This window comes from Phyllobates terribilis, unplaced genomic scaffold (assembly GCF_046119375.1).
Source record: "Phyllobates terribilis strain yellow unplaced genomic scaffold, ASM4611937v1 Scaffold_1__5_contigs__length_1240528914, whole genome shotgun sequence".
Classification (NCBI taxonomy): domain Eukaryota; kingdom Metazoa; phylum Chordata; class Amphibia; order Anura; family Dendrobatidae; genus Phyllobates; species Phyllobates terribilis.
This window is the reverse complement of record NW_027362761.1, coordinates 451,599,759-451,616,613: the sequence shown is the minus strand read 5'-3', so window position 1 is coordinate 451,616,613 and position 16,855 is coordinate 451,599,759. Positions and strand designations below refer to the sequence as shown.

General features: G+C 43.8%; 1 protein-coding gene across 8 annotated transcripts in view; it reads right to left on the bottom strand.

Moving 5' to 3' along the window:
• The window catches only part of MCTP1 (multiple C2 and transmembrane domain containing 1), a 1,157,412-nt gene that overhangs the window by 741,809 nt on the left and 398,748 nt on the right, over window positions 1-16,855 (bottom strand). For all 8 annotated transcript variants that reach the window (XM_073678366.1, XM_073678374.1, XM_073678380.1 and 5 more), the window contains exon 3: window positions 10,321-10,463. In XM_073678366.1, the coding sequence (XP_073534467.1) occupies window positions 10,321-10,463 (143 nt within the window). The remainder of the gene's footprint in view (window positions 1-10,320; window positions 10,464-16,855) is intronic.

Genomic DNA, 16,855 nt, shown 5'->3' with positions numbered 1-16,855 from the left:
CAATTGTTCTATTGCAAAGGCAAACAATAAAGGAGATAGCATATAACCTTGCCTCGCACCCCTGTGGAGCACTAAGCTGTCAGATTTCCCAGCTAGCCCTTACTCTGGCTGTTGGATCTATGTACAGTTATATGTAAAAGTTTGGGCACCCCTTTTAATCTTAAGCTTAATGTTTTATAAAAATTGGTGTTTTTGCAACAGCTATTTCAGTTTAATATATGTAATAACTGTTGGACACAGTAATGTTTCTGCCATGAAATGAGGTTTATTGTACTAACAGAAAATGTGCAATCTGCATTCAAACAAAATTTGACAGGTGCATAAGTATGGGCACCCTTATCATTTTCTTGTTTTAAATACTCCTACCTACTTTTTACTGACTTACTAAAGCACTTTTTTTGGTTTTGTAACCTCATTGAGCTTTGAACTTCATAGCCAGGTGTATGCAATCATGAGAAAAGCTACTTAATGTGGCCACTTGCAAGTTGTTCTCCTGTTTGAATCTCCTCTGAAGAGTGGCATCATGGGCTCCTCAAAACAACTGTCAAATGATCTGAAAACAAAGATTATTCAACATAGTTGTTCAGGGGAAGGATACAAAAAGCTGTCTCAGAGATTTAACCTGTCAGTTTCCACTGTGAGGAACATAGTAAGGAAATGGAAGAACACAGGGACAGTTCTTGTTAAGGCCAGAAGTGGCAGGCCAAGAAAATCATCAGAAAGGCAGAGAAGAAGAATGGTGAGATCAGTCAAGGACAATCCTCAGACCACCTCCAGAGAGCTGCAGCATCAACTTGCTGCAGATGGTGTCACTGTGCACTGGTCAACTATACAACGCACTTTGCACAAGGAGAAGCTGTATGGGAGAGTGATGCGAAAGAAGCCGTTTCTGCAAGCACGCCACAAACAGAGTTGGCTGAGGTATGCAAAAGCACATTTGGAGAAGCCAATTTCTTTTTGGAAGAAGGTCCTGTGGACTGATGAGTTGTTTGGTCATACAAAAAGGCGTTATGCATGGCGGCAAAAAAACACAGCATTCCAAGAAAAACACTTGCTACCCACAGTAAAATTTGGTGGAGGTTCCATCATGCTTTGGGGCTGTGTGGCCAATGCCGGCACCGGGAATCTTGTTAAAGTTGAGGGACGCATGGATTCCACTCAGTATCAGCAGATTCTTGACAATATTGTTCAAGAATCAGTGATAAAGTTGAAGTTACGCAAGGGATGGATCTTTCAGCAACACAATGATCCAAAACACCGCTCCAAATCTACTCAGGCATTCATGCAGAGGAACAATTACAATGTTCTGGAATGGCCATCCCAGTCCCCAGACCTGAATATCATTGAACATCTGTGGGATCATTTGAAGAGGGCTGTCCATGCTCGGCGACCATCAAACTTAACTGAACTGGAATTGTTTTGTAAAGACGAATGGTCAAAAATACCTTCATCCAGGATCCAGGAACTCATTAAAAGCTACAGGAAGCGACTAGAGGCTGTTATTTTTGCAAAAGGAGGATCTACTAAATATTAATGTCACTTTTCTGGTGAGGTGCCCATACTTATGCACCTGTCAAATTTTGTTTGAATGCAGATTGCACATTTTCTGTTAGTACAATAAACCTCATTTCAAGGCAGAAACATTACTGTGTCCAACAGTTATTACATATATCAAACTGAAATAGCTGTTGCAAAAACATCAATTTTTATAAAGCAATAAGCTTAAGATTTATAGGGGTGCCCAAACTTTTTCATATAACTGTATAATAACATTATCCACCTAATAAATTTAGGTCCAAAACCCATCTCCTGTAGCACAGCCCTATAATTTGTCTCTGATGCTTGAATATTGAGGAACAGTCTGCGCAGATTAATGGCTGTTGATCTTGAGGGCATAAAACCTGCCGGATCTGGGTGAACAACCGACATAACTACAGTACTCAAGAGTATTGCAAAAATTTTGGCCAATATTTTAACATCCCATGTCAGCAGGGATGTCAGAAGGGAAATAGGTCTATATGAATCAGGTAATTCCTTGTCTTTATCTTCTTTTGGAAAAAACACTACTATCGCCTCATACATAGATTTAGGTAATTCCCCTGACAAAAACACACCATTTACCATATCAGAATAATGTTACACTAGCTCCCCCTCAAACAGTTTAAAGATTTCTATTGTGAGAATGCCAGACCCTCATTTTCCCAAACGCTTGTTGAATTTCCTCTACTGTGATCGGTCGTTTTAAAATGTCCCGATCTTTGTCACGCAGAGTGGGAAGTCCAATCTCAGCTAAATATTCCTTTAACCCCCCCCCCTGAGAGTAACCCACCCTGGAAGAATAGAGGCTCTCACAAAATCTATGTAAGATTTGCAGGATTTTAGAATTTTTAGTACACATCTTACCCTGCCTATCTCTTACCTGATATATAAATGCATTGTCTCATTGAGTTTGGCCAACAACCAGCCAATGGTTTCCCCCTCCTCATAAACTATTGTTTTAGAAACATAAGTTTATTGTCTGCCTGCTCCAATTTATACTCTCTTAATTGCTGTTGAGCCTCTTTCCATTGAGTCCTATTATCTAAGCTATTATTAAGTATAAAAGCTTGTTCAGTCATTCTAACCGTATTCTCTACTCCCTCCCCCCCTTTTTTATGCGAATTATCCTTTACCATCTTTATTTCTTTTATTAGTATCCCTTTCAGATAAGCCTTCATAGCATCCCAAACTACATTCAGGGGTGCTGTACCATTAAGTTAAAAAAATTCTGTCAGCTTTCCCTTCATATTGTCTATGTTGATGAGTTTGAGCCAAAATGGGTTACGTTTCCAACTCAAAGGAAGTCTATTTCACGTTGGGTCCACTTGTAACTGAAATAGGAGAGGAGAATGGTCTGTCTGATAAAGACCTAGGGGAGTATTCGATAGTAAAGAGTAACGGAACCATCATGGCATTACAGAGAATCATATCTATTCTTGAAATGGACCTGTACGTTGAGGATGCGCATGAGAAGACACTTCAATTAGGAGCTCTTTCCCTCCAAACATCTATCAGACCCACTTCATTGATCAGGAGTCCAAAAGGGTTCAAATTGTCATCCTCTGCTGGACACCTATCCTTAAAAGGGTTACATACCGTATATTATTAAATTCGCCCATAATTATAATGGAAATGCCTGGCCAAACTGCAAGCTTCTCTAATATTTTCTTGAGCGGGATATTTGAAAAAAGAAGGCGAACATAATTAGGAACATATATTACCACAATGATGCATTCAAAATGAGACAGTTTACAATGAACCCCAACAAATCTCTCCTCATCATCTCTAAATGAATCTAAATAGATAAAGGGAATGTTTTGTGTACTAGAAGGCTGACAAGGGTTAACTCTCCTGATGTGTTCGAAAATAGCTTGCCTCTTAGAATTGTCTTTAAGACCGCAAACATTCCAAGACACAAATTTTATCCCTGAACCCATATTTTAAATTGAAAAAAAGCTTTCACAATCCCCCCCCAACATCTGTATACTAATGAAAACATACCCCTCCCCCAACTCTATCCCGTCTTTTATCCTGCGTAAACCTACCCTTAAAAGTAAGGGATTGGGAATCATAATATATAGAGCCATTCATTATGCACTCGTGCTGTAGGAACACAAAAACTTCTTTACCAATTGCGGACGACTGGAGAAACTACAAGAGAATTAAATACATGCACAGAACTAAACTATAACTTCATCATATACATTTTTATACATTCTTGGGCTTACAAGGAAGCCCAGGACTCCTGAACGACAGTCCCCAATAAACTTTTATCCTCCCTCCACCAGAAAATTTAGTGCAACAGAGATTCCTTTCCGCTCAGGCTCTTCCGGCTCTCATCACCTGTTGTATCTAAAGCTCATGAGTGTCCAGCCATCTGAGGGCATCCTTAGGGTTCTCAAGGAAGGTAGTAGTACCTAGGGCAACTACTCTCAACTTAGCCGGATAAATCATAGAGTATTGAACTCCCAGTGATCTTAATCTCCTTTTAATGTCCAGAAACATGGATCTCTTCCGTTCGACAGCTCCTGAAAAATCCATAAAAAATTAGACCTTCTGCGCATCAAGCTTAATATCTTGCATCTCTGAAGCCTTTCTCAAAATTATGTCCTGATCCTTATAATGTAGTATTTTAATCAAGACCGGCCAGTAAGGTCTACCCACTGGTCCTGGTCTGGTAGGGACCCTGAGGGCTCTCTCCACCACAAATACAGTAGGTGTGTAAGGACTTCTTTGCCATGTCAAGGAGTCATTTTTCAAAAAAGCTGTCTGGGTCACCCCCTTCCACATTTTCCAGGACTCCTAACAGATTAATGTTATCGCATCTCTGGTGATTTTCTAGATCCTCAGCTCTTGCCAACAGCTCTGCCACCGCTTGTGTATGATTTTGAACATCTCTACGGACAGGAGGAAGTGCGTCTTCCAGCTCGCATACCTGGCCCTTGACAGCTGTGGTGCATACTGTTCCCTTCTGCACATCCAGTCAAATTATGGAAATAGTGTCCTGAATGAAGCCTACTTGGCCTGTCAGTGTATCAAGAGTTGCACTTATTTACTACATTAAGAACATCCAATAGGGAAGGAGAGTTACCCAGTTCAGGGGACCCCCTTGAAGAGGAAGCCAGTTCATAGGCTTATCGGTTTCCATTGCCTAAGCAGAGTAACAGGAACCTGTATGAGACTCATTTGGGGACCCCTGCACTTTCCGTGCTGACCTTTGGGATCTGGGCATTATGTTGTGAGCTTTGTGGGTGAATTGCTCCAGTCTGGCAGCCACCTCCCCACTTAGATATCTCTGTCTCCTTAGACATGATATTCGGGTATCTTCCAGGACTTCTGGTTGTGCCCCTCCTTCCCACCTGCCAGCCTGTTTACTAAGGGTGTTTTAGAACACTTTCCAGCCCTCTGTGGAGATCGTGCTTGCGGTAAATTACTGATCAGGAAGTAGTGTGGGGGGGGGGTGGCACCAAACTGATCAACAAAGGGAAGGTGGAGAGCTGCCATCCACCCTCCTTCCTGCTTTCCAAAGGCCAATTTAGCACCTTTGCTTATCACCTCCCATAGGCCCTCAAGGCTCCAGTCTTCCTCCTACAGTACCTGGCAGAGCCTCCCCAGTACCTCTTTGCCGTCCACAGCGTCCGAAGTATGGCATTGCTAGGACCAAGTGACGTCCTCGCCTCCCTGCCACACAGAAGACAGGAGACCCGACACCACTGTCGAAATGGACACCAGGGAGAACACGTGAATGAGTCTCTGAGGCTGTTCTTGGTCCCCTCTCTTCCTTTCTGCATCCTTCACCTTGTGGCACCAGGATCCGCACTTAAGATGTCCACCATCCTCTCCACAGCATGCGGCTGGCTGAAAGGCCTCAAGAGGCACCGGATCTTCCAGCTTTCTCCACCACAGCCACCAGAGCCCAGCTGCTGACTCTCACCCCCAGATAAGTTCTGGCCAGGAAGGAGGTATTTTAGTACAGTTATTTAGGCTGTATTATGTCAGGATATTGGGAGCTCTACTACAGTGCGACAACTTCGCTCTGCTGCATAACCATGCCCACGCTTCATGTCAGACTATTAATACAAAGATGAGTAATGAGTTAGCGATGCCTTTATTATTTTGACATAGTAGTCAGATTTCTAAGAAGCAGTATAGGCATTTTACTAGACATAGCTTGTTTCATTCTTTTGGTATAGAGACAGCAGATAGATTTTATAGATTTTAGGGTGCTAAGTGCAGGCAGCAGTCAGGACGTTGAGAGCTATGGTTATAAGGGAGGCAGAGGTGTAAATAAGGGTTCAGCACAGGGTGGGCAAAATGCCTCTGTGTAGACCCCCAACCCAGACACACTATATATTTTTGGTAGGTTTTTCCTATCCCATCTGACAGCAGCATGACAACAGTAACACATCGCTATAATCAAAGTCTCTCCCCCTACAGTATGCTCCTCTCAGATTAGGTAGCAAAAACCTGTTGAGAGATTATCTTTAAAGGGACATTTTTGTTTTGGGCAGGGTAATTAAGGTTAATTAAGAGGCAGAGTGAGGAGCTGTGATATTGGGGAGGCAGAGTCCTGAACTGTAACTTTGATAAGGAAGGGCCCTGAGCTAAAATACTGGGGAGAAGGGGACCTGAGCTGTGACATTGGGGAGGCAGGTGTCACGCAAGGTGTGTGAACGACTAAGTGCAACACAAAGGGAAGGGGGAAAAGGAGCCCAAACTCTAGGGAAAGGGGGGAGTGGAGACCTCCTAGGCTGATCTGATATCACCCTGTCTCCACTAACGTCCCTATATTGGATTCTCACCAATCGCCGCACGCGAACCTAAACCCTGTATTTCCCTAGCGCTTGGCCCTGTATAGGGAAGGGGGGATGAGCACAAGTCGATCCCCACTAACGACTAAAGACAACAAGAGAGACAAAAACGGGGGAAAGAAGCTTAGCTTTAGCCAACTTCAGAGAGATATCTCCAAGTGTCCTCCTAGCACCACAGAGGAAGATAGCAGTCTGAGAGCTCCAAGCATTCACAAGGAAACATGTGAGTATCGCTGGCACCTTTCTCCTGCAAGGTAAAACTATTTAAACACCCAGGCCAGGGTGTCAATTAGCAGGAAGGAGGTAGCCGCTGGGTGCTAGAGTGAAACAGCTAAGAAGGTATCTGTAATGCCAAATGAAGAGATCTTCTGCAGCCAACTGCAGGGTGACTGTCTGTCACATCTGACACACCTGTGACAGCAGGATCTGAGCTGTGATCTTGAAGAAATTTGGTCCTGAGTTGTGACCTTGACGAGGTGGAGCCATGAGTTGAGACATTGGGAAGTGGGGTCCTGAGTCGAGACCTTGACATTGCAGGGCCCGAACTGTGACAATGTGGAGATAGGGCTCTGAGTTGTGAAATCGGGGAGATGGGGGCTCTGAGCTGTGGCATTGGAGAGATGGGGCCCACTAGAAGATGGCTCGACTTCACATACTAGCTGGACAGGACTCAGCAAGTCCTTCCCTTGACAAATTGAGCACCCAACACATCTTTATACTGATCTTTGTTATCTTGTTGGGTATACATAGTAACACAGTGACAGAGATGACAGTGGGTATAAAGATGTACTGAGTGTTCACCAGAGACGGATACACTAAGATGTTTGCCAAAGAAAAAGCAGACCTCAGAAGATTCACCAGCTTGCCGATTTGCTCGCGGACCCCACCGTGTTAGTGGGCTCAGGGCAGTCACCTCCTTTGCTCCTCGGCTAGCTATGCTAATGAAGGGGGAGTTAAAATTTAGATTTCTGTTACTCATTTTCCAGGAGTCTCAGGCTCTTTCCGGGATTGTTGAGTATGACATGACTATTTCATAAGTGTGGAGCTCCCAGCCCTGAAATTCTATATTTCTCTACTATATTAGAGGATCAAAGTTCACAAATGAGTTATGGTACATAAAAAGTGGGCTGCACAGTCTAGAAAAGCAACTACTTCCCCGATTTATGTTGCAAATCGTACGTGGTGAAGAAACTCATACAAACCTAACCCTCACGACAGCACATGTCTGGCCACTGCTCCATATAAGTCCTCACCATGGCCTCCTCAATAAGAAATGGGGATTCACTGTAATTGCATTCAGTGAAGGGTCCCATTGGTCTGACTCCTCCAAACTCGTAACATTTAGCACAAATGTTTCAAAAATCCTCTATACACCTGATAAATATCATTGGTAGGAAAATTATTTTTTTCCAGTGGTGTTGCTTCTCTAATGTAAAATGAAAACCAATTAAATATAACTATCCTTATTGCTCCTTATCATTTCCTTTTCTATCGCCATGGAGATCTTAGCGCGATTTCTCTTAACTTAAGTTCCAAATCTCCTATTGCACCTGTACAACCTGTTAAGATATAAAGATTCTGGTGACACTTCTTCTTTTAGTAGGACCATACTGAAAACAGAATTATACATTCCTTATTGAGTTACATTTTACTATACAATGATTAGCAGGCTTCATATATAGAAACCTGTACAACCCTATCAACAACATTCTGGGAAAGTTCTGTCCATTTAATAGCTGTAAATACAGGGGCCATGAAACTTTGAACATGAAGTTATGTTCATGGCCAGCTGCCACAGACATTTGTTATTAGTAGAGATGAGAAAATGTACTCGAGTGGAATTTAATTCAACTCAAACTTTACAAAAATCTGCACTCGCTAAATGCGTATTTTTTGCTGAACCACAAGGCGCCGTCAAAAGGTTAAAACTAAAAATATACTTATACCACCTTACCGATCACTTCTGTGGCCCCTCTGTTCTTAATCCTCCTTAGTCCCGTCCTCGACACTGAGGAGTGGAGGCGCTGCAGAGGTGAGCGGTAAGGTGAGTGTAAGGATTTTTTTTTACATATTACGTTTACTATGCTCTGGGGTCTGAAGAGACCACAGATCTTGACAAGGGACATTTAAATTGTGGAGAATAACTTTGCTGCAAATCAAAGTTCCAAGGAAAATGTGTGCGATCTGGCAAATTCATATTATGCCTGATCCACCCATCTCTAGTTATTAGTGTAATTAGTTGTTTTTTTTATAATGTCCGCACTGGATATTTCTGTGATATATAAATGTTTATGTTTTTCCTCACATATACAGTGGGTACGGAAAGTATTCAGACTCCTTTACATTTTTCACTCGTTGTTTCATTGCAGCCATTTGATAAATTCTAAAAAGTTCATTTTTTTCTCATTAAAGTACACTCTGCACTCTATCTTGACTGAAAAAAAACAGAAATGTAAAAATTTTTGCTAATTTATTGAAAAAGAAAAACTGAAATATCACATGGTCATAAGTACCCTTTGCTCAGTATTGAGTAGAAGCACCCTTTTGAGCTAGTACAGCCATGAGTCTTCTTGGGAATGATGCAACAAGTTTTTCACACCTGGATTTGGGGATCCTCTGCCATTCTTCCTTGCAGATCCTCTCTAGTTCCGTCAGGTTGGATGGTGAACGTTGGTGGACAGCCATTTTCAGGTCTCTCCAGAGATGCTCAATTAGGTTTAGGTCAGGGCTCTGGCTGGGCCAGTCACGAATGGTCACAGAGTTGTTCTGAAGCCACTCCTTTGTTATTTTAGCTGTGTGCTTAGGGTCATTGTTTTGTTGGAAGGTGAACCCTCGGCCAAGTCTGAGGTCCAGAGCACTCTGGAAGACGTTTTCATCTAGGATATCTCTGTACTTGGTTACATTCATGTTTCCTTCAATTGCAACCAGTCGTCCTGTCCCTGCAGCTGAAAAACACCCCCATAGCATGACGCTGCCACCACCATGTTTCACTGTTGGGATTGTATTGGGCAGGTGATGAGCAGTGCCTGGTTTTCTCCACACATACCGCTTAGAATTATCACCAAAAAGTTATGTCTTCGTCTCATCAGACCAGAAAATCTTATTTCTCATAGTCTGGGAGTCCTTCATGTGTTTTTGAGCAAACACTCTGCGGGCTTTCATATGTATTGCATAGAGGCTTCCGTCGGGCCACTGCCATAAAGGCCCGACTAGAGGAGGGCTGCAGTGATAGTTGACTTTGTGGAACTTTCTCCCATCTCCCTACTGCATCTCTGGAGCTCAGCCACAGTGATCTTGGGGTTCTTATTTACCTCTCTCACCAATGCTCTTTTCCCATGATTGCTCAGTTTGGCTGGACGGCCAGGTCTAGGAAGACTTCTGGTGGTCCCAAACTTCTTCCATTTAAGGATTATGGAGGCTACTGTGCTCTAAGGAACCTTGAGTAATGCAGAAATTCTTTTTTAACCTTGGCCAGATATGTGCCTTGTCACAATTCTGTCTCTGAGCTCCTTGGGCAGCTCCTTTGAGCTCATGATTTTCATTTGGTCTGACATGCACTGTGAGCTCTGAGCTCTTATATAGACAGGTGTGTGCCTTTCCAAATCAAGTCCTATCAGGTTAATTAAACACAGCTGGACTCCAATGAAGGAGTAGAACCATCTCAAGGAGGATCACAAGGAAATGGACAGCATGTGACTTAAATATGAGTGTGTGAGCAAAGGGTCTGAATACTTATGACCATGTGATATTTCAGTTTTTCTTCTTTAATAAATTTGCAAAAATTTCTACATTTCTGGTTCTTTTCAGTCAAGATGGGGTGCAGAGTATACTTTAATGAGAAAAAAATGAACTTTTTAGAATTTAACAAATGGCTGCAATGAAACAAAGAGAGAAAAATTTAAAGGGGTCTGAATACTTTCCGTACCCACTGTATTTTATTTCTAAGGATCGGCTGAAATGTAGTCCTTACCTTAACATATAAGGGTTCTTTAAGATTTTCAATGAGCAAGGAAACTTTTTCTTCCCAAATAGGGTTCAGGTTCTTGTGTATAGTTTTGCTTCGAAAAACCTCTTTTCCTCCAATTTTAAACTTGACGTATGGGTCACTTGTCCCTTTAATGGAAGCAGAAGAAAATCAGTGAAGAAATAAGACCCAGCAATTCAATATCATATATTACACGTGACAGCTCATTTATATACATCAGAATTTCCTGTCTTCCAGATTCTCCAGGACTTAAAGTATTAACAATAATTATAATATTATAGATCTTTTTTGTGGCTTAGGCTGTGTGCCCACGTAGCGTTTTTCAAGCGTTTATGCTGCGGAATTTCCGCAGCGGAAACGCTTGTAAAACGCTAGGTAATCCGCACCCCATGGTCCCCAAGGGGATTCCGCATGTTCTATGCACATGCTGCGGATTTTTCCGCAGCGTTTATGCTGTGTACAAAAATCCGCAGCATGTCATTTAATTTTGCGGAAGCGCAGTGGAACTCCCGCCATTGACTTGCATTGAGACGCACAGAAACCGCGACTGTACATTTGTACAAGAGGCTTCTATGCGTCTCTATGTGCGGATGGTACCCAGTTCTGGAGGAGAGGAGAGGAGACTCTCATCCAGACCTGGGTACCATTGTACCTGTAAAAAAAGAATAAAATAACAAATAAAGTTTATACTCACCTGTCCGGCGTCTTCTCTCTAAATGCCAGCAGCGCTGAAGGACCTTTGGTGACGTCACAGTCAAGTGACCGCAGGCCCTTCACCGCTCTGTCTCGCGATATGCCGGCAGCCGGGAACCAGCCAGGAAGCAGCGCTGCAGCCACGCCGGGGCCTCGGGGGTGAGTATAGCTTTATTTGTTTTAATTTTTACGGTTCACACTGTATAAATCCATGCTGTTTGCATGGATTTATACAGTGTGACCTAGTTGTCAAGCACTTTCCAAGTGATGCTATCGCCTGGAAAGTGCTTGTCAATCTGCATGCGGAAACGCATGTGAACCCGCATGTGGATCCGCATGTATTCTGCAGGAAAAACGCATGCACAATCTGCATGCGTTTTTTTCTGCCAGGGAGATGCAGAAATGCTGCAGAAATTTTCTGCTTCATTTCTGCATCGTGGGCACATAGCCTTATATTACCAGTATAACACTTGGGTACTGCCCTTGTTAGGGCTATTGCATGTTGCACGACAGACTTAGATAGCCCTCTAATTATCACAAGATTCCCATGGGGCTCCATAGACAACTACATCTTCACGTCAGAATTGAGCGAGATCTAATACAATTATTACCCATTTGACATGTTTATTTGTAGAACTCATGTGATAAGTATTTGATACCCACATTCAAGGTTTTATTATCTATGTATATATAAGTAGGTACCGTATGTTTATTTTGGGATACTCCCTGCAATTTTAAATGAATTATTAAAAGTTATATTTTTTAGAATTTTTCCATGCAACTAAGTTAAATAAATACCAAAATACAAGCTAAACCCAGTCAGTGGAAAAGGTGTAAACCCCAACTCACATTATACTCCTCTGTGGAGCCCTGCTGCCATGTGTTTTAGGTTGAAGATATGCATAGCTGGAGTCATGTCACACATTTATGTCATAGGAAGCAATACATATTATAGTTTCATTTTGTCTTCTGCCATGATTTCTGGCTACAAAACCATAATATGTATCAAATTATAATAATTATTACTTTCATCGTTAAACAAAAATGCACTGCTAACTACAGAACGGTCTCGTTCACTCCTGTCTAATGCGCTATCTCTCAAATAACTCTCTTCTCGACCCTCTACAATCTTTTTTCCGCTCTTTACACTCCACTGAAACTGCCCTCACTAAAGTCTCTTATGATCTACTAACAGCTAAATCCAAAGGTCATTGCTCACTACTGATTCTCCTGGATCTCTCTGCAGAATTCAACACTGTGGATCACCAGCTCCTCCTCACTATGCTCCGCTCTATAGGCCTCAAGCAAACCGTTCTCTCCTGGTTCTCCTCCTACCTCTCTGACTGCTCCTTCACTGTATCATTTGCCGGTTCCTCTTCCTCTCCCCGTCCCCTTACTATCGGGGTTCCGCAGGGCTCAGTCCTAGGCCCCCTCATCTTCTCTCTATACACTGCCCCTATTGGACAAACAATCAGCAGATTTGGGTTCCATTATCATCTCTTTGCTGACGACACCCAATTATACACTTCTTCCCCTGACATCACCCCTACCCTAATACAAAATACCAAGGATTGTCTGTCCGCTGTCTCTAACATCATGTCCTCTCTCTATCTTAAACTGAACCACTCCAAAACGGAACTTCTTGTGTTTCTCCCCTCTACTAACCCAAATCTAACATCAAAATTACTTTGGAGGGTTCAACCATAACCCCCAAGCAGCACGCCCGCTGCCTTGGGGTCATATTCGACACTAACCTTTCCTTTACTCCCTATATTCACTCACTCACTCTTGTCACCTGCATCTTAAAAACATCTCCAGAATCTGACCTTTTCTCACCTTTGAAACTGCTAAAACTCTTACTGTCGCTCTTATTCACTCTCGTCTGGACTACTGCAACTCTCTTCTGATCGGTCTCCCTCTTACCAAACTTTCTTCTCTCCAATCCGTCCTGAATGTGGCAGCCAGGGTCGTATTTCTGTCCAGCCACTTCACCGATGCCTCCACCTTGTGCCAGTCATTACACTGGTTGCCCATTCACTACAAGGTCCAATATAAACTCATCGCTCTCACCCACAAAGCTCTCCACAGTTCTGCACTGCCTTATATCGCCTCTCTTATCTCTGTCTATGGCCCTACACGTGCCCTCTGTTCTACAAATGACCTAAGACTAACCTCCCCCATAATCCGAACCTCGCACCTCCGTCTCCAAGACTTCTCTCGTGCTGCGCCAGTTATCTGGAATGCACTACCCCAGATGATCTGACTGATGCCTAGCCCCCAAGTCTTCAAGTGCGCTTTAAAAACCCATCTCTTTAAACAAGCCTACTCAACTACTCAGTAAACTAACTTTCCCCTGTCCCCTCCGTCTAAATATTATTCAGAATTTGCACCCTACTAGTCATCTGTCTCCACACCCTCCATGCACATGATAACTGCACTCGATACTTGATTATTGCACTTAAACATAAGGGCTTATTTCCGGATCATGCAACTTTATATGAAAATCCCTATTTATTATAATTGCCAGACCTGAAATAACAAGCACTTTTCACCTATTGTGTCCACCTATTGTGTAGATTGTAAGCTTGTGAGCAGGAACCTCACTCATAATGTAACTGTTTAAACTGTCTTAAATTGTATTGAATTTATTGTCCGTATGACTCACCCCCTGGGCCAGTGCTGTAGTGCGGCGCGCGTGCGCGCGGGGAATACCCGGAGCCGGATCCGATGGGGGTAGTAGTCTTCGTGTGGCGGTGACCCGGTCCGTGCCCAGGGTGGTCAAACTAAGTGGCAGTTATTGGTATGATGGTATTAGTGTCCGACTACGCCACCCGTTGAATGCGGCTATGAAGCCGCCGCTGCAGGGCAGTCCGCTGAGGCCGGTGGTACGGATGTGCAGCGTGGATGGTATAACCCCCAACGGGAGGGGTATGGCCTCAGGGCAGAGGATGAGGTTGATGTTGGGAGTGATGGTGTGGATGTCCCAGCACTAATGGTGCGACAAGGAAGCACGAAGACGCGAGGGTACAGTTCAGGGTCTTTACTGATGGTACAAGGCAAATTCCCCAGGGAGTACTGGCTAGTAGTTGGGGCCTGGTTAGTCTGCGAGTAAGCCGGAGTTCCCCTGGCCAGGTGGAGTTGTAGGCCTTCCCGTTAGTCTGTACCCTTCCTGGCTACCCTGCTTTCGGCGGTTACAAGTAGCCCACGTCCCTGGGTATACCGTGTGGTGCTCACCCGTATGGCTGGTGACCTGGGGCCTCCTGTTAGCCTCTGCTCCGGGATGGCGGTGCTGGTCCCTTCGTTGTGACTGAGCCTCCAGGCTTTTATGGCCAGAGGACTTGGAATCCCCTGCCGGATGGATTCTGCTGCTGGGTATATCTTAGTCCCCACAGCCTCGGACTCCTGTGTCCGGTTTTAGTACCTTCTCCCAGGGCGAGCTCTGCACAGCTCCAGCCCCTGGCGCTTCTCCTTGGCTCCTACAGAGCTCCTGAGGTCTATCTGTCCCTGTTTCTGCGTGTCCAGACCAGACTCCGTCTCTGTCTGGAACTCCTCTCCTCTAACCCTGCCTCAGCCCCAGTTTATGTAGGGGAAGTTCTTCCCCTCCCAGGACTGGGCAGGAGGTGTGGCATGCTTAGGATTCCTGCCCAGGAGACCTCCCACCTGCTCACAGACGTAATATTGCTATTACTGTGGAAACCAGACCCCTGAGGTGCCACACGTACATGTCCCCGCTTAATTGTAAAGGGCTGTGGAATATGTTGGCGCTGTATAAAATTATTATTATTATTATTTATTATTCACTCATTCTTGGAAATAACGTTAAGAGATGGCACCGTGGCAGTCACCTACCTTTCTTCCCAGCCCTGTGATATTTATTGGAGGATCGGCACAATTACAATAGTTTGTCTAAAGTGAACAACTCAATATTGAAATAATCAAGGAAGAGGTCTCAAAATATTAGGCTATCATATACAAGACGCTTATTATTAAAATTAAATGCTTCATTAATAAATATAGTGACAAAGTCATTGGCAGAATACTGGAGGGGAGATATGTTTCACTGAGGCTGTTAGCTTCAGTAATGTGAAAAGTGGAAGTCTCCTCCTGCATGGTAGGTGCAGAGAGGGTTAATCAGTCATATTTAAAAGGGCATGTTTTATAGGTGAATGGCCATAGTGCGGGCGGGAGGCCATTTACCATATCTCCACCCCAGGGTGTGGTCTGGTCTGTAAATAGCCGGCCTTGTGACTCTGGTGTGGGTCAGTATCTGGAGAGACTTGCTCCAGAGAGGAATTTGCATGTGTTGTACTAAATTGTGTGTAGCAAACCCTGAGTGGCCGGACCCTGGCCGACCTACTGACTGTGCTGTAACTTTTTATTTTCTTTTGCTGTTATGCCAAATGGGCTGGACTTTATGGACTGCAGGGTGGTTTATGACAATTTTTAATAAACCAACCCGAAACTTAAAAAGAGACAGTGTTCTGTGTGTACCTCTGTGTACAGCCAAGCAAGCTTCTTTACCACAATATTAAAACACAAAAATAAACACCAAGAAATATAAATACATACTAACACTGGAATGTAAACAACTCACCCTAATACGGTGCCTATGATTTGCCTCTACCTAACAGCGGAGGTTGGCACCCTATGTAAGCAAAGTGGTGCCCTCACTCATTGGCGGTTGTCCCTACATTGCCCTGGTGTGCCCTAATTAACTTTCATCAATGTATTAACATTAGATATGACAACAGATACTAAATGTGTATATGGGATCAATGAACACCTCCGTCAATACACAACCTTATCTTACAGCAACCAAAGGGTTAGATATGTACCCATTCCAATCCAGAAAAGATATTTTGCTAAAAAGACACTGATGACAGAAGATACTAGCTTACCCGAACAAGCTCAACCCTACTTACCAGCGAAGGTTGGCACCCTAGATAAACAACAGTGGAGCCCCCGCTCCTCAGCGGCTGTCACTGGATGCTCTATAGTGTCCTGTATCCAGCAACACTATCTCAGACAGCTAATAGACCAGCAGGGCCACATGTGCCCCTTCTTGCAACATACTGTAGATAAATTGATAACATGTTGAATGCAAGGTAAAGGGTAGTACTTATCTAGATATGTCTTCCTATAATTGCTTCAACGCATATCACCATGCGGCTCAACAGGAGTCCTGATAGATTGATGTTAGTTCATGATATCCAGTATTTCTGGATATCATGAAATAACATCAGGCCTCCTAGCATGAGGCCTCCTAACTATCAGAAGGTAAGGGTATGTGCACACGATGCAGAAATGCTCAGGATTTTTTCCTGAGCGTTTCTGCATCTCTCTGGCAGGAAAAAACGCATGCGGATTGTACATGCGGTTTCCTGCCAGGGACATGCGGATGTGAAGCGGTCTTCACTTTCATTTCCGCATGCGGGTTGACAAGCGCTTCCCAAGCGATTTTAGCATCACTTGGAAAGTGCTTGTCAACTTCACACTATATAAATCCATGCAACCGGCACTGACTTATATAGTGTGTGAATGTCAAAAAATAAAAAATAAATATATACTTTACCCTCTGATGGCCCCCGGTGTCCTGCTTCGCTCGGTCCCGGCTGCCGGCAGTGAAGACTCTGACGTCAGCGAAGGTCCTTCTTCATTCAACCGCGAAGTGCGGGGAATCAAGCAGGAGCGCTGCGCGGGCCGTCAGAAGGTGAGAATATATATATTTTTTATTTTATTCTTTTTTTTTTAATGGTACCTGGGTCTGGATGAGAGTCCTCTCCTCCACACCCGGGTACCATCCGCACATTAGACCGCATGAAAAGCG